This window comes from Ceratotherium simum, chromosome 8, assembly GCF_057802395.1.
Source record: "Ceratotherium simum simum isolate JZ-2026a chromosome 8, ASM5780239v1, whole genome shotgun sequence".
NCBI classification, from domain to species: Eukaryota; Metazoa; Chordata; class Mammalia; order Perissodactyla; family Rhinocerotidae; genus Ceratotherium; species Ceratotherium simum.
In genome coordinates, this window is record NC_141907.1 from 61,612,687 (window position 1) to 61,631,666 (window position 18,980).

An 18,980-nucleotide genomic window follows, 5' to 3' on the forward strand; every position below is an offset into this window, starting at 1 on the left:
GACCAATCCTTCAGAAGCACTGGTACAGTTGGACAAGTCAGAGTTTGTGAGAAAATCCAAGAAGCCAAGCCTGTCCAGCTGCCAAACTGGGAATGCTAGGGGCCTATGGGAAGCTGTTTCTGTGTAACTACTGCCTCTGTGGGTCGACTTCCAAGTATCTGGCAGAGGGCCTGGGATCATTGGTGGTCACGAAGCCAGCACTCATGAGGGTGAGGTGAATACGGAAGAGAGCAAGGGCAAGCTGGGATCCGCTGGATACCACTGTATCTGTTGGTATATCTAACCAAGAGTAATGGCCATTCCTTCACTTCTGCCTTCCAACTCTCACACAAGTGCCTCTTTGGCGAACTGTAACGTAGAACCACACAGGGAAGAGGATTCTGGGAAATGGAGCTCCCAGCTTAACCAAGTTGATATAGCACAACCCAGCACAACAGGGAACAGGATATGCAAGGGCCCTGAGAAGGAAATGAACTCGGTATGCTTGAGAGACAGAAAGAAGGTGAGGCTGAGGCTCAAGATGCGAGGGGGAAGGTGGAGGGAACATGGCCATAGAAGCTGGCAGAGCCTAACTCATGTAGGGCTTGGTAGGTCTAGGTATGTTTGACTTAATTCTAAATTATAGGATTTTAAGCAAGGTGCTGGTATTCTGTGAGTTATGCTTTGAAAAGATCATTCTGGCTGTCGTGAATGGAAGGGAAGCAAGAGAAAAGGTGAGAAAGAGGCAGCAGGGAAAACTGGAGGCTATTGAGGTAGCCTAGGAAAGAGACAGTGATGGCCAGGACTATGAGTATAAAAATGCAGATACAGAGAACTGATCAGACAGGCTTTTGGTCTTATTTCTCCAGCGTATTTTTTCAGTCCTGGAAACATCTCTCCGGGTATGAGATGTGGAACACTCTCTATTGTGAAGAAGGCACAGCAGAGGTAAGTGGTCAGGGAAGGTTGGGACTGACACTGAGTACTCTCTATACACCAAGATCTATGCTAGGCCTGTTCCTCACATCAATCCTGAATGAAGAAACTGGTGCACAGGGAGGTTAAATAGTATACTTGAACCAAGGTCACACAGCTAATAAGTGGTGGGCTTCTGATCTTAACCCACATGCCTCAGAATCCAGAATCTTTGCTCTTTCCACAGCATCCTGCTGTCTCTCAGGTTAAGGCCCTTGTGGGTAGTCATGTCCATCAGCAGCAGCTGCTTCCTGCCCAAACATCACACCTGTCTGGCCTCTCAAGTGTACCTCAAATGTACAAGACTGATATTCTCCATCCACTCTCTACCTTCTTAGAGACTCCGCACTGCATAATACTTCCAGTCCAAGTTTCCTGGACTTTAAATAACTTATCCTATGGCTAGGTCTCCACTATAACTACTTAAGGCTTTATCATATTTAAACATATATACTTTTAGGATATGGAAAAGAGTTAGGACATTTTGGTTTCCTCAGTGTACATCTCATTGGAATAGCATTACCCTTCAGGATTAGAAAATAAATTGCATTCCATATAACTCTTATAAATTAATGTTGTTATAAGGCATTGTTGTCATATTTTCCATAGAAGTTTTTTCTGTCCCCAAAGAGCCCTTTAAAGGGCTTCTATGTATTTATCTCAATTACACCTTACCTGAGATGAAAGCAAATGAATAAGGACATGTAAGAATTACTGTTAAACATGCAATAGTCGAGATGCATGTTCAAGACATTAAAAAAAATCAGGATTTGTTTTCTGATCAATGGTCCATTTATTGATACTATTGTTTTTTTAACAAAGAAAATATTTCAAAGTACAAGGTATATATGCCAATACTGCTTTGAACTTAATTATTTGCTTAAAGAGTATACATGTATATATAAATGATGAATGATTATCATGTATATATATGTCATAGCTACTTAGTAAAAACATGTGGTCTTCGGTTATTAGTTATACACTGTCCACTCTACCTGTGAGATGCGTGGTAACTGCATCACAGACTCTCAAATTATGAAACATTTAGGTTTTTTAGGAGAGTTACACAGAAGGAGCTGAAGAGTTTCATGATAAGATGCTGTTTGGTGGGATCACCACTGGGGAGCACTGAACATCATCTGCAGTGTAAGGAGTGACAAAATTTGGGAAAGTAGGTATAAGTTTAAATTCTGGCCAAAGACATCCTCTCCTACATAGTTCACTGAACTTCTTTCAGAGGTTTCCAAGCCCTACAGAGTGGCACCAACCAGGCCTCCACTTCCAGGATGTGCGGCTCCTCTAGCTCTTAGCATCTTAACACTCACTTTCTTCATGACAGCTGATGTGGTAATCGATAATTACAATACTTTACAGACTCTGAAACAAGTTAAACTGACAAGGAAATTCATATTTACCTACAACGAGTTTTCAAAAGGATCTTGGTGGCTTTCTTGTGAGATCATAGTAAACTAGGGCTTGTCAGGAATGGTACTGAAGGAATTTTTGCAGGAAAAGGTTGGACACTGGTTGATCTCTAAAGCCCCTTTCCATTGTAAGATTCTATGATTCTAGGAATCCTGTATATTTTATGAAAACAGTTCAGGATATCCACAAATGTTTTAAATATTTCTTGGAGAGGTCAAGTTAACATCCTGTCGTAATAAGACAAGGATGTTGCATCACCCCCATTCCCTGCAGTGACAATGGCCTGAAGATAATGAGTCAAAGAGGTTACCATGGGTTAGACAATATGAAGTTACCAGTATATAGCCAGTTCCTGCTCTAAGGAGATAGTCTGGTTGCCCTCCTACCTGTAACAAGCGCAATTAAGAAATTATTCAAAACCTAGTTCCACAGTATATTAGGCACAGTGGCAGAGTCAGGAAAATAAACTGTGGCTCCTACCCTCAAGGAGCTGACAATCTATTTGGAGAAACAGAATAAACACACAAAAAATAATTAGAAAACAATTAAGTGCTCACCTGTGTGGTACGGAACACAAGTGAAATAGGAGTTTTAAGATAATCCAAGTGTCCAAAAGGTTTTATTTAAGAGGCAGGATTAAACTGAGCCTTGAAGACTGGATCAAGTGGGGATGAGTGAAGAGAAGAAGGTATTCCTGTGGGGTGTTGGGGAAAAGAGTGAGAAAGGAGTAGACTCAGGGGAATGAGAGCACGATCATGGTAGTAGAGGAGACAGGCATTGAACTGTGGTAGGACGGTGAGGAACTGGCTTGACTGAAGCAGAGGGGAACAATAAGAAATAAAGTGGTTAGCCTGGGTGGGCAAGATGGAGTTGCATGGCCTCAAAAACCAGACAGAAGGTTCTGAAAGCCAAGTGCGAGTGTTCTCCAGGGGTGGTCCCCAGATACAACCAGCATAGATCTCTCAGATACATTGTATGTGGACCCTATTCAAATACAGATGCTGACAGCCACGGCAGCTTGGCGAGGTCCAGCTCGATTCCAAACTGCTTGGCTTACCAGCATTCTGACAGGCTGGGGCTTGCTGACATGTGCCTCAGAATACTCCCTGGAGGCTGCAGTTTGTGGCCTGGGAAGCCTAGGGCTGCTTTCCCAGGGAGTTGTTGTGTGTGGGACGTGGTTTTGTGGGCATTTGCCTAGATGTGGGTGTTACTAAGAGCATGGTCTTAAGCATGATGAAATTCACTTGGCTGGAGGTGGAAGAACAAAGACAAACTATAGCCTCTAACGATTCTTAATATTTGCAACTTTCTAGCTTTAATTATAATTTCATAATAATGCTTTAAATTTTCTAGTCAAATCCACAAGCTTATGTATTAAGATGCCATCTCTTTTTGAAATTATTTCAGTATAATTAAAAAGAACCTTTTTAACGCAAAATACTTGTTGGTAAAGTGGTCACTTATTTGGTCTTCTTTTGATGAGGACGTTGAGATTTTTTAACTTTTAGAACTTTCCTGCTTTTCTGATGTTTTTTCCCTTTCTTTTGCTTTTTCTTTTGGCTGACCTGTGAGGAGAGGGAAAAAAAGGGTAATGTTTCCTTATCTTACCATTTTTCCTTCCTTATATTACATTTGGACTCTCCAAACTGTGGTGTCAACACCAGTTTAAAGTTGCTTCACTCTCAAAGGGGCTCCTTTTGATTCTCTCAATTTCATTCACTTTGAGGAGGAGGCAACAGCCTTCTAATGGGTCTTCTTTTGTCCATTCTCCTGACTTATTACAACCCTCACTCCAACCTTGTTTATGACTCATCTGTCCCAATTACAACCTTCTAAGGTCAGTACTGTTATCATCCACTTTTTACATATGAGGAGACTGAGGCTTGGAGAGGGTGACTTGCCCAAAGTCGCACAGCTAATATGCAGCAGAACACTAGTCTGTCAGACTCCAGAAGCCAAGTTCCCAACTACATATTTTGTGGCCCTCTTCAAACTTAACTCCATAGCACGTCATACAGGATTCTTCCCACTTTGTCCTGGTCTACTTTTCTACTTCAATCCCTTCACTCCTTCCACACAAACTCCAGCCACATTACTTGAGGCTCCCTAACACAACAAGCTCTCTCATAAATGTACCCTTTTTTTTCATGCTATCCTTACTCCCCTAGTGAACTACTTCTTCTTCAAGACCCAAATCAAATGTCACTTGATATGAACAGTCTTCCTTAACACTTTCTCCCTGCCCCTCCGTCCAGCAAAGTTAATTACTCCTTCTTCTATGATCTTCAAGATTCTCGCACATATCTTTATTTTATATTGTATTGTACCATACAATTGTACCATTGTACATAATTGTACCATACCATAATTGTGTACATAATTGTACACAATTGTACCTCACATTGTACCATAATTAATTATTAGCATATTTGCTACAGCAGGAAGGGACAATATCTTATTACCTTTCTATCCTTGCTTTCTAACATTCAATTCAATACATATTTATTGCATTAAATAAGAAAGACAAGCTCCATACCCTCATGGAACACATTCTAGTAGGGGAGAGGGACAAGTGATACTAATACAGGAATACAATTTTACCTAAAGGTGATGACATCATTCTAGGAACAAAATAGGAGCACAATAATATGAATGAAAAATGTGTCCTTAAAGGAACTACAAAGAGTCTTTGTCTTCCAAAGTTAATTTCTAAAAGACAGAAAATTTTCATCTTCCTTTTCACCAACCTGTTTCTCCCACTCTTTAATCAATTCTTTCACATCTGCTGAATCTGGGTTTAGACATGTTTGATCCCCATTCTTCATTGTAGCACTGCCAAGGAAATAGCAACAAGAAATTTTTTTGACTTTTAATAATTTAAATGCTACATCTTACCCCCAGAATTCAATTCTCCAATTAGAATATATCTCTGTCATCATTATAAGCATCTGAGACTTCCAGTCTTTTTCCTGCCTTTTCATTTTCTGAGTGAGTGAGAGGACTTACCTGAATTTCTAGGATAGCACATAACCCTACATTTAAAAATCCAAAAGCTATATGCAATGGGAGAAACTAAAGATAGTATTTGCTCTATTGTACTGAAAATAGCTATTTATGTTTAAGTGAAGAAGCAAAATAGAAAAGTTGTCAATTTATCTACTTTTTTTACATAAACAATGAAAATCAGCATGAATGTTGCTAAATTTTCTAATGAAACTACTTAAAACATAATAAAATGTTTTCCTAAGACAAGATTAATAGACTGGTTGAATTTTTTAAATTACTTACAGTTGACTTTCAGGAATAATTTAAAGATTTTTTTCTTTAATTTCTCTGTATAATCTGAGAAAAAAAGTAATCATTCTATATATCATCCTTGATTTAGGTTTCAAAAGACTTCAAATATGCATATCCTGGGCCGGCCCTGTGGCTTAGCGGTTAAATGTGCATGCTCCGCTACTGGCGGCCCGGGTTCGGATCCCGGGCGCGCACCGACGCACCACTTGTCCGGCCATGCTGAGGCCATGTCCCACATACAGCAACTAGAAGGATGTGCAGCTATGACATACAACTATCTACTGGGGCTTTGGGGGAAAAAGGAGGAGGATTGGCAATAGATGTTAGCTCAGGGCCAGTCTTCCTCAGCAAAAAGAGGAGGATTAGCATGGATGTTAGCTCAGGGCTGATCTTCCTCACAAAAAAAAAAAACAAAAATATGCATATCCTTTAACCTAGCAATTCTAACATTAAGAAATGTATTATTAATAGAAAAGAATTAAAGACACAATATTGCCATAATAGCAGTTTGATTTCAGTAGCAAAAATTGGAAATAACCTACATTAAGGCATTGTTCATTAGATTATGGTACATCCATATGATGAAATACAATTTGGCTATTTAAAAATGACATTATTAGAAAACTATGATATTATTACAGAAGATTTACTGACATGAGGAAATGATCATGATATAGTGTTAATGAAAAAGCAGATTATAAAACAGTATGTAGTGTAAGATTTTATCTTTGTGTATATATATTGTGTATATAAATATACATATATATATCTTGTGTCTATATATGTACACACAAAGCAAATGAGAAAGATTTGGAAGACTATATACCAAGGGATTAACAGTATTTGTCACTGGATGGTAGGATTATAAATGATTTTTATTTTCTTCTTTTGGATTATCTGCATTAAACATTTTCTACAGTAAACATGTATTACTTTAGTAACATATCATCCTTGCTTCCTAATCTCTAACAGAAATTCCTTGTTTTTTAGAAGAAAAGAAAAAAAAGAAAGAAGTATCAGATTTATGGAGGGGCAGCCATCTGAATTTTAAGTGTCTGTATGGGCAAGTATACTGAGGGTAATATTCACACTAAATTTAACATTCCTGCCAATATGGTGCATGTGAGTTGGATAAGTTTTTACTTACATGATTTCAGTTTTCTCACAAGAAGGGCTCGGAGCAAATTGTTTAAGGTCCTTTAAGAATTTTGGGTGGATCATCCCTTGGCTGGTGTTGATGCAGGAACAGCGTCCCTTCCTCATTATTGGAGCTCCTAAGGGAAAGAAAAAAGATAGAACACATTGATTTAGGGCAATGTCTCAATTTAGGTGATCCATCAAAATGATACACTTGACTTAGACTATCATTTACTGAGTATCTGTTAATCATTACCACAAACTTTTGAAGTTGGTATTATCTCCATTTTACAGATAAAGAAGCTAAGGTTCAGAGAAGTTAAGTAAATAACAAAGTCATTCAGCTTTTAGGGGGCAGGTGCAGGGTTTCAGATCAGGTCTCTTTGAGTCCAAAGGTATTGCTCTTAACTACCATACCTTACAACCTTAGGAAAAGAGATTTTCATGATATTTAATAAATGCCTATCTCAGGTCAGACACACAGATACCTAATTCACATGTGCTATGTGGACCACAGTTTCTTAAGCAACTCCTAAAGCCATTTATTATCTGACCTTAGTGGAACGGAGTTGGTGTTGGTTTGGACAGAAAACTCTACTTATAATAACCAATTACCACCACCCTCCTCATCCTCCCCACTGCCTTGCTTTTCAATAGTGCTTTAAACTTTTGAAAACTCTTTAAAATATACTATCTTATTCTTTAATTCTTTTATTTATTCAACATGTATTTACTCGGTGCTTACTATATGCCATGCATTGCGTAGTAGGTAGAAACAAGTATAACTATAAAAATCTCTATTTTACAGCTGAGGAAACTGAAGTCTAGAAAAGTTCACTAATTTTCCCAGGGTAACACAGGTAGTCAGTAAACAGATTAGGGACAATCTCTCTGATTATTGGATCCTTAATTGGTTAACCACAGATGTACTTATCAAGAAACAATATCAGGGTGACAAAAATAGTTTATGAGACAGAGTTTTTCATCTCATTATCACCCAGTTCAATGAACATTTATTGAACACTTACTACATGCCAGGAATTCACAGACCTAGACCAAGAAGACTTGTGTTTTTCTTGGCAGGTCAAAGGTTTGAACTTTGGATAATCGACCACATCACCGAGAAGCTTTTATGAGTGACTCACATCACCTTCCAATGCATGCAAAGCAATCATCTTTATTGAGCAAATCAAGAGGCTTATATAGTGATTCATATCTCTGACTTAATTAATCTAATATAACTCAGAGGCCCTTACCTTGAACTCCAATCAGAGTCAGGAAGATGATACCCAAAAGGAAAGGAACACCACTTTTCTTCATAGTGGTAGAATGGAGTTCCTCTGAGTCACTCCTGTATTGGATTCCGAGCCTGAGAAATATTTTAGACAACATGATCTTGGGAATCATATTTATTTAGGAAATCCATTTCCCTCCTAAACTCTGATTGGCTGGGTGTTTTTAGCCGATCTAGCTAAACTGACCACAAACTTAATTGTGCTGGGGGAAACCCTACTCTCAGATCCAAGGGAATTTCTGCATGCTTTATTTCCATTTCACATAAATGGGCAGTTTATAGTAAAGGATGTGAAACCAGCATCACCAGCAGCCTATAACACACTCACAGTTGCTCACCTGGGTGAAGAATAGGTCCAGATAAGTAATATACTTTTCAAATTTCCTTACTATTTATAGAATATCCTCTTGTATAATATATGGCTATGTTTATCTTTTCTTATATTGCCTACCAAATTATCTTTTATTTATTTATTTATTTATTTTCCCCCAAAGCCCCAGTAGATAGCTGTATGTCATAGCTGCACGTCCTTCTAGTTGCTGTATGTGGGACACAGCCTCAGCATGGCCGGAGAAGCAGTGCATCAGTGCGCAGCCGGGATCCGAACCCAGGCTGCCAGCAGCAGAGCCTGTGCACTTAACGGCTAAGCCATGGGGCCGGCCCAATACCCAATGATCTTAAACAATCAAAATAAATTAAAAAGCACCTTAATTTCCTCATGGACCAAGTAATTTTCTACTGTAGTAAGCTCATTTTGTTTTTTATGCCATTGCTGCTACCTTTTATTATTTTTTTAAATGATTAGATTAGCTAGAATAGGGCTGGCCCATGGCTTATCGGTTAAGTGCGCGCGCTCCGCTGCTGGCGGCCCGGTTCGGACCGGCGTGCACCAAAGCACCGCTTCTCCGGCCACGCTGGGGCCGCGTCCCACACACAGCAACTAGAAGGATGTGCAGCTATGACATACAACTATCTACTGGGGCTTTGGGGGAAAAAATAAATAAATAAAAATTAATAGATTAGTTAGAATAAGAGATCAATTGAAAATAGACAAATGGGACTATATCACACTTAAAAGCTTCTATGCATCAAAGAAAACAATCAACAGAGTGAAAAAGCAACCTATGGAACAGGAGAAAATAACGGCAAATCATTTATCTGACAAGGAGTTAATATCCAGAATATATAAGTAACTTCTACAACACAACAAAGAAACCCAAATAACCCAATTGAAAAATGAGAAAGACTTGACAGACATTTCTCTAAAGAAGATATACAAATGGCGAATAAGCATATGAAAAGATGCTCAACATCACTAATCATTAGAGAAATGCAAATCAAAACTACAATGAGATATCACCTCATACCCATCAGAATGCCACTATCAAAAAACAGAAAATAATGTGTTGGCAAGGCTGTAGAGAAGTTGGAAACTTTGTACATTGTTGGTGGGAATGTCAAATGGTGCAGCCATTATGGAAAACAGCATGGAAGTTCTTCAAAAAGTTAAAAATAGAATTTCCATATGATCTAGCAATGCCCTCAAAAATTCAAAGCAGGATCTTGAAGAGATATTCGCACACTCATGTTCATCATGGCATTATTCACGATAGCTAAGAAGTGAAGCAACCCAAATGTCCCTTGACAGATGAATGGATAAAGAAAATGTGCTATACACACACAACGGACTATTATGCAGCCTTTAAAAAGAAGGAAATCTTGTCGCATGCTACAACATGGATGAACCTTGAGGATATTATGCTAAGAGAAATAAGCCAGTCGCAAAAGAATAAATACTCATTGTGTCTAAAGTCAAATCTTAGAAACAGAAAGTAGAAAGGTGGTTGCCAAGAGCTGGGAGAAAGGGTGAGGCAAAATAAGTCTTTAATGGGTATACAGTTTCAGTGTCGCAAGATGAAAAAGTTCTAGAGATCTGTTGTACAACAATGTGAATACACTTAACACTACTGAACTGTACACTTAGAAATGGTTAAGATGGTAAATTTGATGTTATGTGTTTTTTATCACAATAATAAAATAAATAAAGAGTCAGGGATCAGTTGCATGTGACAGAGACCCAAATTAATAGTGGTTAACTGAGGCAGAAGTGTATTTCTCCCTGACAGAAGCAGGTGGACTAGGGCTTTTATGGTGGTTCTGCCCCATGAAGTCTCCCAGGCTCCTTCTACCTTGTTGTTTTACAGCCATCTCTAGGTTGCTGCCCTCATTCATATGGCCCAAGGGGGCTTGCCACCATGTCCACTTTCCAAGCACAGGATGGTGGGAAGGCAGAAAAACAGCATGTCCCTGATTTTTAGACCCATCCTGAAAGTTGTACCCATCCCTTTCCATCACCTCCCATAGGCCAGAACTTATTCACACGGCCACCCCCAGCTGGAAGGGAAGTTAGAAAACGTGATCTTGGGGTCAGCCTGGGGGCACAGTGGTTCAGTTTGCGTGCTCTACTTCAGCAGTCCAGGGTTTGCGTGTTCAGATCCCACGTGCGGACCTCCGAACCACTCATCAAGCCATGCTGTGGCGGTGTCCCATATACAAAGTAGAGGAAGATAGGCACAGATGTTAGCTCAGGGTTAATTTTCCTCAGCAAAAAGAGGAAGATTGGCAATGGATGTTAGCTCAGGGCCAATCTTCCTCACACACACACACAAAATGTGATCTTTATTCTGGTCGATGCACTAAAATCTGGAGGTTCCATTACTATAGAACAATGTTTCTCAACCTTTTTTTTCATTATTGCCTCTCCTGGGAGAAATTAAATTTCATTTAGATTTCATTTAAATCTAATGAAAATCTAAATCTAGATTTAATCTAGATCTAGATTTAATCTAGATTAAATCTAGATTTAAATGAAATCTAAATGAAATTTAATTTCTGCCTAAAGAGAAAAATTAAGTATTAAGAAATAAGATTTTGTTGGGTAAAGTTGAATTTTGGTGGGCCACTAACCATTGTAATATCTAGGATTATTTTAGCCCCCAAGAACCACTTTTTGTCTCCTTGAGGACAATCTGCCCTCCCCAATTGAGAATGCATGCTTTAGAGTAAGGGGTGAACAGATATTAGCATTTTCTGCTACACAATGCACATTTTTGGACCAGTTTCTAGATAGATTATTAATGCTTAAACACACTATACAATTCTTTTTGAAGAAAACTTGTGGTGACCTTTGATACACCTTATTTATTTGGTTATGCTTAATTTTGGTAATGATTGTGACCATATACAGGGTGGAGCTGGGTTCAGTTCCCAGTTTTGCTACTTAAAGACTGTGCAAAATACTTCTGTAAGCCTCAGTTCCCTCAACTGAGAAAATTATTACTGACTTCACAGGTTGTTAAAATTAATGGCAACAATGCATTGTCAACTGCAAAGCAACATAGGGCTAGTGATCATCCTTTCCAGCAAAGAAAGGAAGATGGAAACTTCTTAGGATAAAGACTAAGTAAGGGCCAGCATGGTCTGCCCTTGCCCACTTTTCTAGCCTGTTTTTTTCTTTTTTAATTTTATTTATTTATTTATTTCCCCCCCCAAAGCCCCAGCAGATAGTTGCATGTCATAGCTGTACATCCTTCCAGTTGCTGTATGTGGGACTGGGCCCCAACACAGCCCGAGAAGCGGTGCGTGGGTGCGCGCCCAGGACCCCAAGCCTGGTGGCCAGCAGCGGAGCTCGCGCACCTAACCGCTAAGCCACCGGGCCGGCCCTCTAGCCTGTTCTTGCATAACTGTCTGCTCCATCACCCTTTCTTCCTTCAGTTTCTCAAAGGGGTAATGCTCCTTCCCATGGCACAGTTTTTTGCTCATGCTGTTTCCCTGCCTGGATGCTGTGCCTGCTCCGCCTCCCTATCCTACTGCTTAGTAATCTTACTCACCCTAGATATCCAGGTTGGCATTACTCCTGAGAAGACCTTCCTGATCCCCAGACTTGGTCAGGTCCCCCACCATATGCCCTGACGGCACCGCGCCTGTCATCATTCAGCCGATATGGAAGGCCATGTTACGTTTATCTGCAGTCCTATGGTTACCGTCTCCTTCGGCCACTGGAACAAGGAAGGCTTGTGAGGGTTCCCGTCTGAGCGCAGTGACAGGCATCGTGCCTGGTACACACTATGTGCTCAGTGAATCCACGTAGAGGAGTGAGTGAAGGAGCGAGCGAACGAACGCTCCCAGCCCGGCTCAGCACTGCGCCTGCCAAGCGCCGCTTGGCTCCGCTGGGGGCAGACCAGGTCACCTCCCAGCGGCTGAGGCGCGCGCGCACTGCGCATGCCCAGCCGCCAACTTCCAGAACCTTCAGTGGAGAGGCTACAGCTGCAGCTTGCTCCGCTCACGCCGTCCCTTGGTGTCTGTGTTGCCTTCGCCGATCCCGCCGGAAACGCACTTTGGGAGGAAAGGTAGTGGTGGTGCCGCTGGGGCCCTCTCCTCCCAGCCCCGTGGCCGTCCCACAGCCTCCGGACCCGAGGAGGCCGCGCTTCCGTGGGGGACGTGGGAGCGCCCCGGCTTGCAGTTTCCACACGAGGCTTGAGTTGAGGCTGGAGGGAACGATGGCCTCAGAAAGGGCCTGGTCGGGGCCAGAGGCCGCCAGGCGAGGCCTAGGAGGGTCCTTCGACCATGGGCTGCGGTGACTGGGACACAGGTCTTTTGGACAACAGAAGGGAGGTGTTGGCGTCAGTTAGGTGTCACTCACGGTGCCATCTTCCTTTTTATCTAGAAGGGGCCAATTTCCTCTGGTAAAATTTCCTCTGGTAACAAGCAGAGTAAGAGGACCCTCCTGGAGGCCCCGCTGAAGGGCAGCTGTTCCGTGTGAAGCCCCCCCTCAGGGCCGGTCTGTAGAAACCAGGCAGCTGGGGGGCTGCCCTCAGCTCAGGCCTGTTCGGTTTCCCATGCCTCCTTTTGGCAGTTGGCTTGAAAACTCTGAGAGAAAACATGTTTCTGAATGGGCAGAAGGACAGAGGAAATCCCACCGAAGTGGCGTTTATGGGTAGCCAAGGCTTTTAGGAGAAACAGAAAGCTGGTGAGAGGATATCACAGGCATTTCTCACGGCCTTGGGAAAGGAGCCAGGGAGTATCAGCACTGTTGAAATCAACAGGTTAATTCCCAGTTTCCCTTTGGACAGAGTTTTAACCTTTTTGCCTCAAAAAACTCCAGTTCCTGCCCCCGAGGAACCACGTGCTGATGTAACCCTGGAGCCTTGCAGACCAGGATTCTGTTTTCACATGTGCTCCCCCGCCTCCGCCTTCCGACTTTTTGGTTCTGGAGCCAGTGTGGCCTGTTTAATTATATACACAGCGTGACAGACTGTCACAGTGAAAATACGTCTTCCTTTTTACTTGTGAAAGGGGAAGTTTCTCTCATAGTGAAACCCCAGGCCTGTTTGGATTTCTTGCAGTGTGGACTTTCCCTCCTCTCGGCAGCTACTGCTAGTATTCAAGGATGCTGACTTGAAAAGGGTTTATTTCTTGCAAGTCTCAGAAGCCCCTACTTAGCATTCGGATTTTTCTTTCTTCTTCTTTGCTCCCCATGCAGGGAGTCATTCCTTCCTTCCAAAATATTATAGAGGGAGATGGTTGCAAGCAAATCATAGTTTTGGGGGGTTTCATATCCTGTCTGCATCTTAGGTAACAAAAAGAAAGGAATAAGTTCTTTCTTTACTTATCTTAATATCTGGCCTTCTGGTTTATATTATATTTTTGTCTAAAGCTTAAAGACTGGATTAAATCTGTAAATATGCTATCCTGAGAGGGAATGTCAGGACATCATTTAAAGAACAGCTGTGACTAATTCCTGGCAGTAAATACGTTTTTGCTCTGTGACTTTTGGCAAGTCAGCTTATAGTCTGATAACATGTAACCATAGTCATTAACAACCTGCTGCCTAACTTGAAAAAAAAATTATCCTGAAAAAGGTTAAAATATTTTTGTTCAAAATATCTGTATTTGTTTAAAGTGATTTATGTTAAAGTTACTTATCTAAGTAACTTTACAAGAAAAAAATCCTTGTTCTTGAAACCTTTCATTTACTCTTTATTATTCATTTATTTCATTCATCGAGCTTTTTTGTATTATGATTCTAGACGCTGAGGACACAAATATGAACAGTAATCACTGCCCTCAAAGAACTTAGAGTTTAGTGGGGGAAAGCAGCAGGTAAATTAGCAATTACTGTAGAAGTATATAATAAAGGATTGTACATGGTTATTGGAGGTGCAGAGAAGGTCACACGTGTGGCTGATGGGCTCAAACACAGCTGTTTGAATTAGGTCTGGAAGGGAGAGTTGGTTGGAATCTGTTACTAGAAGTGGGGAGGCATTCTGAGCAGGAGGCATGAGAAGGTATGCCACATATCAGAAACTCCGAGCACTTGGGCAAGAATGAAGGGTAAAGTGATAATGGGGGAGTGGTGAGAAAAGAGACTAGAAATGTAGCAGGAACCAGAGGATGAAGGGCCTTGTAAATCCCTACGTGGTGAGGAGACATTGAAGGATTTTAACCAAGGGAATGACATGAGATTCATAAACACACACACGCACACACATACCCTGATATCTACAGCTGACCTTTGTCACTAAACAATATTTTAATCTTATTTTACATAAACATTTCCTTGTATGTGCATAGTTTATATAGTTTAAAAAATAGTTCTTTATATTTGCAGTCTGTTTGCTCTGAGTGCTCGGCATTGGAGTTGTTTCTATTATTTCAGTAATACAAATCCTCTTGTTATTTTTTCAAAGATTTTACTTTCTTGGCATATTTTCCTTCTTTGGAAGTATAGAGGCAAAGATTAAAAACATTTTTTTGTCTTCTGTAACATTTTGACAGATTACTTGCCAGAAAGATGAGACTGATTTTGTTATGCCCCTGTCAGTATGTAGATGTACTGGTTTCCCAATCCTCTTGTCGTTTGTATTTACTTTTGTTCATTTAATATGTGAAACTTGGCACCTGAGATCAGTGTTTATTTCAATTTCTTATTGACATTTTAATTTGGTTGGCTTAATATCTGCCTCTTCTGCCTTTTCAAGATCACTTGTCAAGTTGAGTCGGGGTATTGACTTTATAAGTGTATGTCAGTTCTTTACATATTTTGAACAGGAAGCTTTAACCCATTTTCAGTTAAAATATCTTTCTATTTTGTTGCCTTCATTTCTTGCATAACTTTTTATTGAAGTATGACACATTATAGGCTGAATTCTGTCCCCCCCAAATTCGTATGTTGAAGTTCTAAGTGCTGGTACCTCAGAATGTGACTGTATTTAGAGATAGGGTGTTTAAAGAAGTAATTAAGTTAAAATGAGGTCATTAGGGTGGGCTCTAGTCCCTTATGACTAGTGTCTTTATAAGAGGAGATTGGGACACAGACATGTACAGAGAAGATGATTTGGAGACACAGGCAGAAGACAGCCACCAGCAAGCCAAGGAGAGAGCTCTCAGAAGAAACCAACCCTGCTGACTCCTTGATCTTGGTCTTCTAGACACCAGAATTGTGAGAAAATAAATTTCTGTTGCTTAAGCCACCCAACCTGTGTTTTTTGTTATGACAGCCTTGGCTAACTAATACAACCTATATACAAGAAAAAAAATAATGTACATATATAGAAAAGTGCACCAGTATGGCTTAGTGAATTTTCACCAAGTGTCAGTGGCATGACAGTAGCCTTCCCTTCTTCCCCAAAGGTAACTCATCATAGGTGAGTTTTGCCTATTTTTGAACTATATAAATGGCGTTAGATGGTATGTCCTATTTAGTGTCTCATTTCTTTCACTAAATATTGTATTTGTGAGATTCTTCCATGTCATGCATGGAGGAGTGGTTTGTTCATTTTAATTGCTCTACAGTATTCCATTGTATGACTGTATCAAAAGGTATATATCCAGTTGATGGACATTTTGATTGTTTCTCATTTGGGGCTAAAATGAATATTGCTGTTATGAATGTTCTTGTGCATATCTTTTGGGGCACATATATGTGCATTTCTGTTGAGTATATTACTAGGAGTGGAATTACTTGGTCATAGTGTGTATATTCAACTTAAGAGTTGTACCATTTATGCTTCCACTGTTTATTTCTATAATATGTACATATTCTATAGTTGATTATTTCAAACTATGAATTATTGCCTAGTAGTGTATAAAGTGTGGATTTAAGTTACTTGATCTCCTAATTAACATCTAACTCTCCCACCAAAGTTTGTTAAATAGTGATTTGTCTCCAGTTGCAATCAGATAGCGGCTGGGCTGGAGTTATCTGAAGGCTTGACTGGGCTGGATGTCCAAAATGGCGTCACAGCCCTCCTCCATGTGGCCTTTTTCTCCACTAGTATAGCCAGGGCTGTTAGATGCTCCCTGAAGACTCCTCCATGTGGTCTCTCTCTCCAGCAATACAGCCTAGGCACTGGCAGTGGTGGCTGTTGCTGCTGCTGCCATTGCCACCACCACCACTGCTGCTACTGCTGCTGCTTCTCCTCTTCCACCTCTTTTTCCCTCCATCCTTCCTTCTCCTTTTTCTTTTCCTCTTCTTCCTTCTTCTTCACTATGTAGTTACCTTTACACTGTTTTCTGTTTCTTCATACTGCTTTGATTTACTGCCTAGTGTCCTTTCATTTTAGCTGGAAGGACTCCCTTTAGCATTTCTTGTAGGACAAGTCTAATGGTAATGAACTCCCTTAGCTTCTTTTTATCTAGAAATGTCTTCATTTCTCCTTCATTCTTGAAGGCTAGTTTTGCCAGATACAGAATTCTTGGTTGACAGGTTTTTTTTTTTTTCTTTCAGCGTCTTAAATGTGTCATCCCACTGCCTTCTGGCCTCCATGGTTTCTGATGAGAAATCAGCTGTTAGTGTTATTGAGGACCCCTTGTATGTGACAAGTCGCTTCTCTCGATGCTTTCAGGATTCTCTTTTCGTCTCTGAGTTTTGACAGTTTGACTCTTATGTATCTCAGTGTGAATCTCTTTGAGTTTATCCTGCTTGGAGTTCATTGACCTTCTTGCATGTGTAGATTCATGTATTCCATCAGATTTGGGAAGTTTTTGGCCACTATTTCTGCGAATATTCTTTCTGCCCCTTTTTCTCTTTCTCTTTTCCTTCTGGGACTTGCATTTTGAGTATACTGGTTTACTTAATGATATCCCATAGGTCCCTTAGGCTCTGTTCACTTATCTTCATTCCATTTTTTCTTTCTCTTCCTCAGACTCAATAATTTCAATTTTCCTATCTTCAGATTTGCTAATTCTTTTTTCTGCTGGCTCAAAAAGCCGGTGAGACCCTCTCATGAATTTTTCATTTCAGTTTTTTGCTTTTGAGCTCCAGAATTTCTGTTTGGCTCCTTTTTATTATTTCTGTCTCTTTATTGATATTCTCATTTTGTTCATACATCGTATTCCCAGTTCGCTTTTATTCTTTGTACATGGTTTCCTTTAGCTCTTTGAGCATTTTTAAGACAGTTAATTTAATGTCTTTTTCTTGTAAGTCCAGTGAATATCTGGGTTTCCTCAGGCATGGTTTTCTGTCATTTTTTTCTTTCCCTTTGGGCCATATTTTGTTTCTTTGTATGCTTTGTGATTTTTTGTTGTTGAAAACTAGACATTCTGAATATTAGAGTGTGGTAACTCTGGAAATCTGATTTTCCTGCTCCTCGGAGATTGTTGATTTTGCTTGTTGATAGCTGGAACTGTCCATTTGTGACTTTTCCAAATATTTTTGCAACCTGGAAATTCCTTGTTGTGTGTGGTCACTGAAGTTTCTCTTTCGTTATCTCTATAGTCAGCCAGTAACCTGACATATCTCTATAAATATGGGTCAACAGAAGTAGACTGACACACAGAAGCTGCTCATGTGTGTTAAGGTAAAATTTATGCAAAGTAAATTTCAGGAAGTTATCTTGGAGACCTGAATCAAAGTTGAATTCCAAAAATTACTTTTGGATATCTTCTCTCAGGATGAGGAAGTTAGATCTCATCCTTTGCAATATATACTTAATTCATACCTGAAATAAGTAAAGATTTTGTTCTCTTTTTTATATGTCTTTATCCACAACTTAATAAGCATTCCCTTCTGATCCCACCACTCAGTGGTACCTCAAGTCATAATCTAAATGGATTATGTTGAAAATGCTCTTCTTTTCTACCTGCAGAATCAAGAGGATTTGCAGGTCAAGAAATAGAAGAAATAGCAGATGCAACAAAAGTTAGCTTTTGGGAACTAAGAGCCCCTTTTGTATTACGCTGTAGTACCACAAAAATCAAACTTGATTTTAAAATAAAACATATACTTCCCTTGAAACTAAAAATGCCTATTATGTTTGTAGCAAACAAATGTTAATATATAGCATTAATAATAAAGCTTACTCTAAAACCTTTTTCATTCTACTTTCTGAGAATCTCCACCTGCCAAGAGGATTGTGGAAACTTTATTTGTTTTAGTTTTTATTACAAAAATAATAGTTATTGTTTTGCTTTTCAAATTAGAAAATTGAATGTGCATTTTCAAACTACATTTGCTACTCCCTCCAAGATTCAAATGTACTTCTGCTGGTAGGAATGATGGTAGTGCTCCCAGTTGAAAATTGTGCTCTAAGGTTTTCATCTCATGTTATGATGTCTACCATTGTGGATATATTCTTCCTATCTTACTTTTCTCCTCTGGCATTGTGGTATTTGTTATTTAGGCTTTGTAGTTACTTTCATGTCATTTGTGAAAATTCATTTGTTGTTACTTCGATTGTAAATTTTTATTTTGAGTGATTTAGCTAGATGTAGATATGATGTTATTACTTATACCTCTGTTTTCCAAAAAGATGTGTCATTCTAATTTAATTAGTTTTGTTTTTATGTTCCAAAAACGTATAGGATACTTCAA

The 18,980-nt window shown here is 39.8% G+C and overlaps 2 protein-coding genes across 3 annotated transcripts in view; one reads left to right on the plus strand and one right to left on the minus strand.

Moving 5' to 3' along the window:
• Positions 1 to 3,529: 3,529 nt before the first annotated feature.
• CXCL9 (C-X-C motif chemokine ligand 9) lies at positions 3,530 to 8,205 on the minus strand. The gene is made up of 4 exons (XM_004430847.3): positions 8,070 to 8,205; positions 6,824 to 6,950; positions 5,127 to 5,211; positions 3,530 to 3,944 (listed from the first exon to the last, which is right to left on the minus strand). The coding sequence occupies exons 1-4, from the start codon at positions 8,203 to 8,205 to the stop codon at positions 3,840 to 3,842; spliced, it is 453 nt and encodes a 150-aa protein (XP_004430904.2). The 3' UTR covers positions 3,530 to 3,839.
• Positions 8,206 to 12,461: 4,256 nt separating this feature from the next.
• The window catches only part of ART3 (ADP-ribosyltransferase 3 (inactive)), a 125,046-nt gene continuing 118,527 nt past the window's right edge, over positions 12,462 to 18,980 (plus strand). For both annotated transcript variants that reach the window (XM_087434444.1, XM_087434445.1), the window contains exon 1: positions 12,462 to 12,516. The gene's annotated coding sequence lies outside the window, so the exon portion shown is untranslated. The remainder of the gene's footprint in view (positions 12,517 to 18,980) is intronic.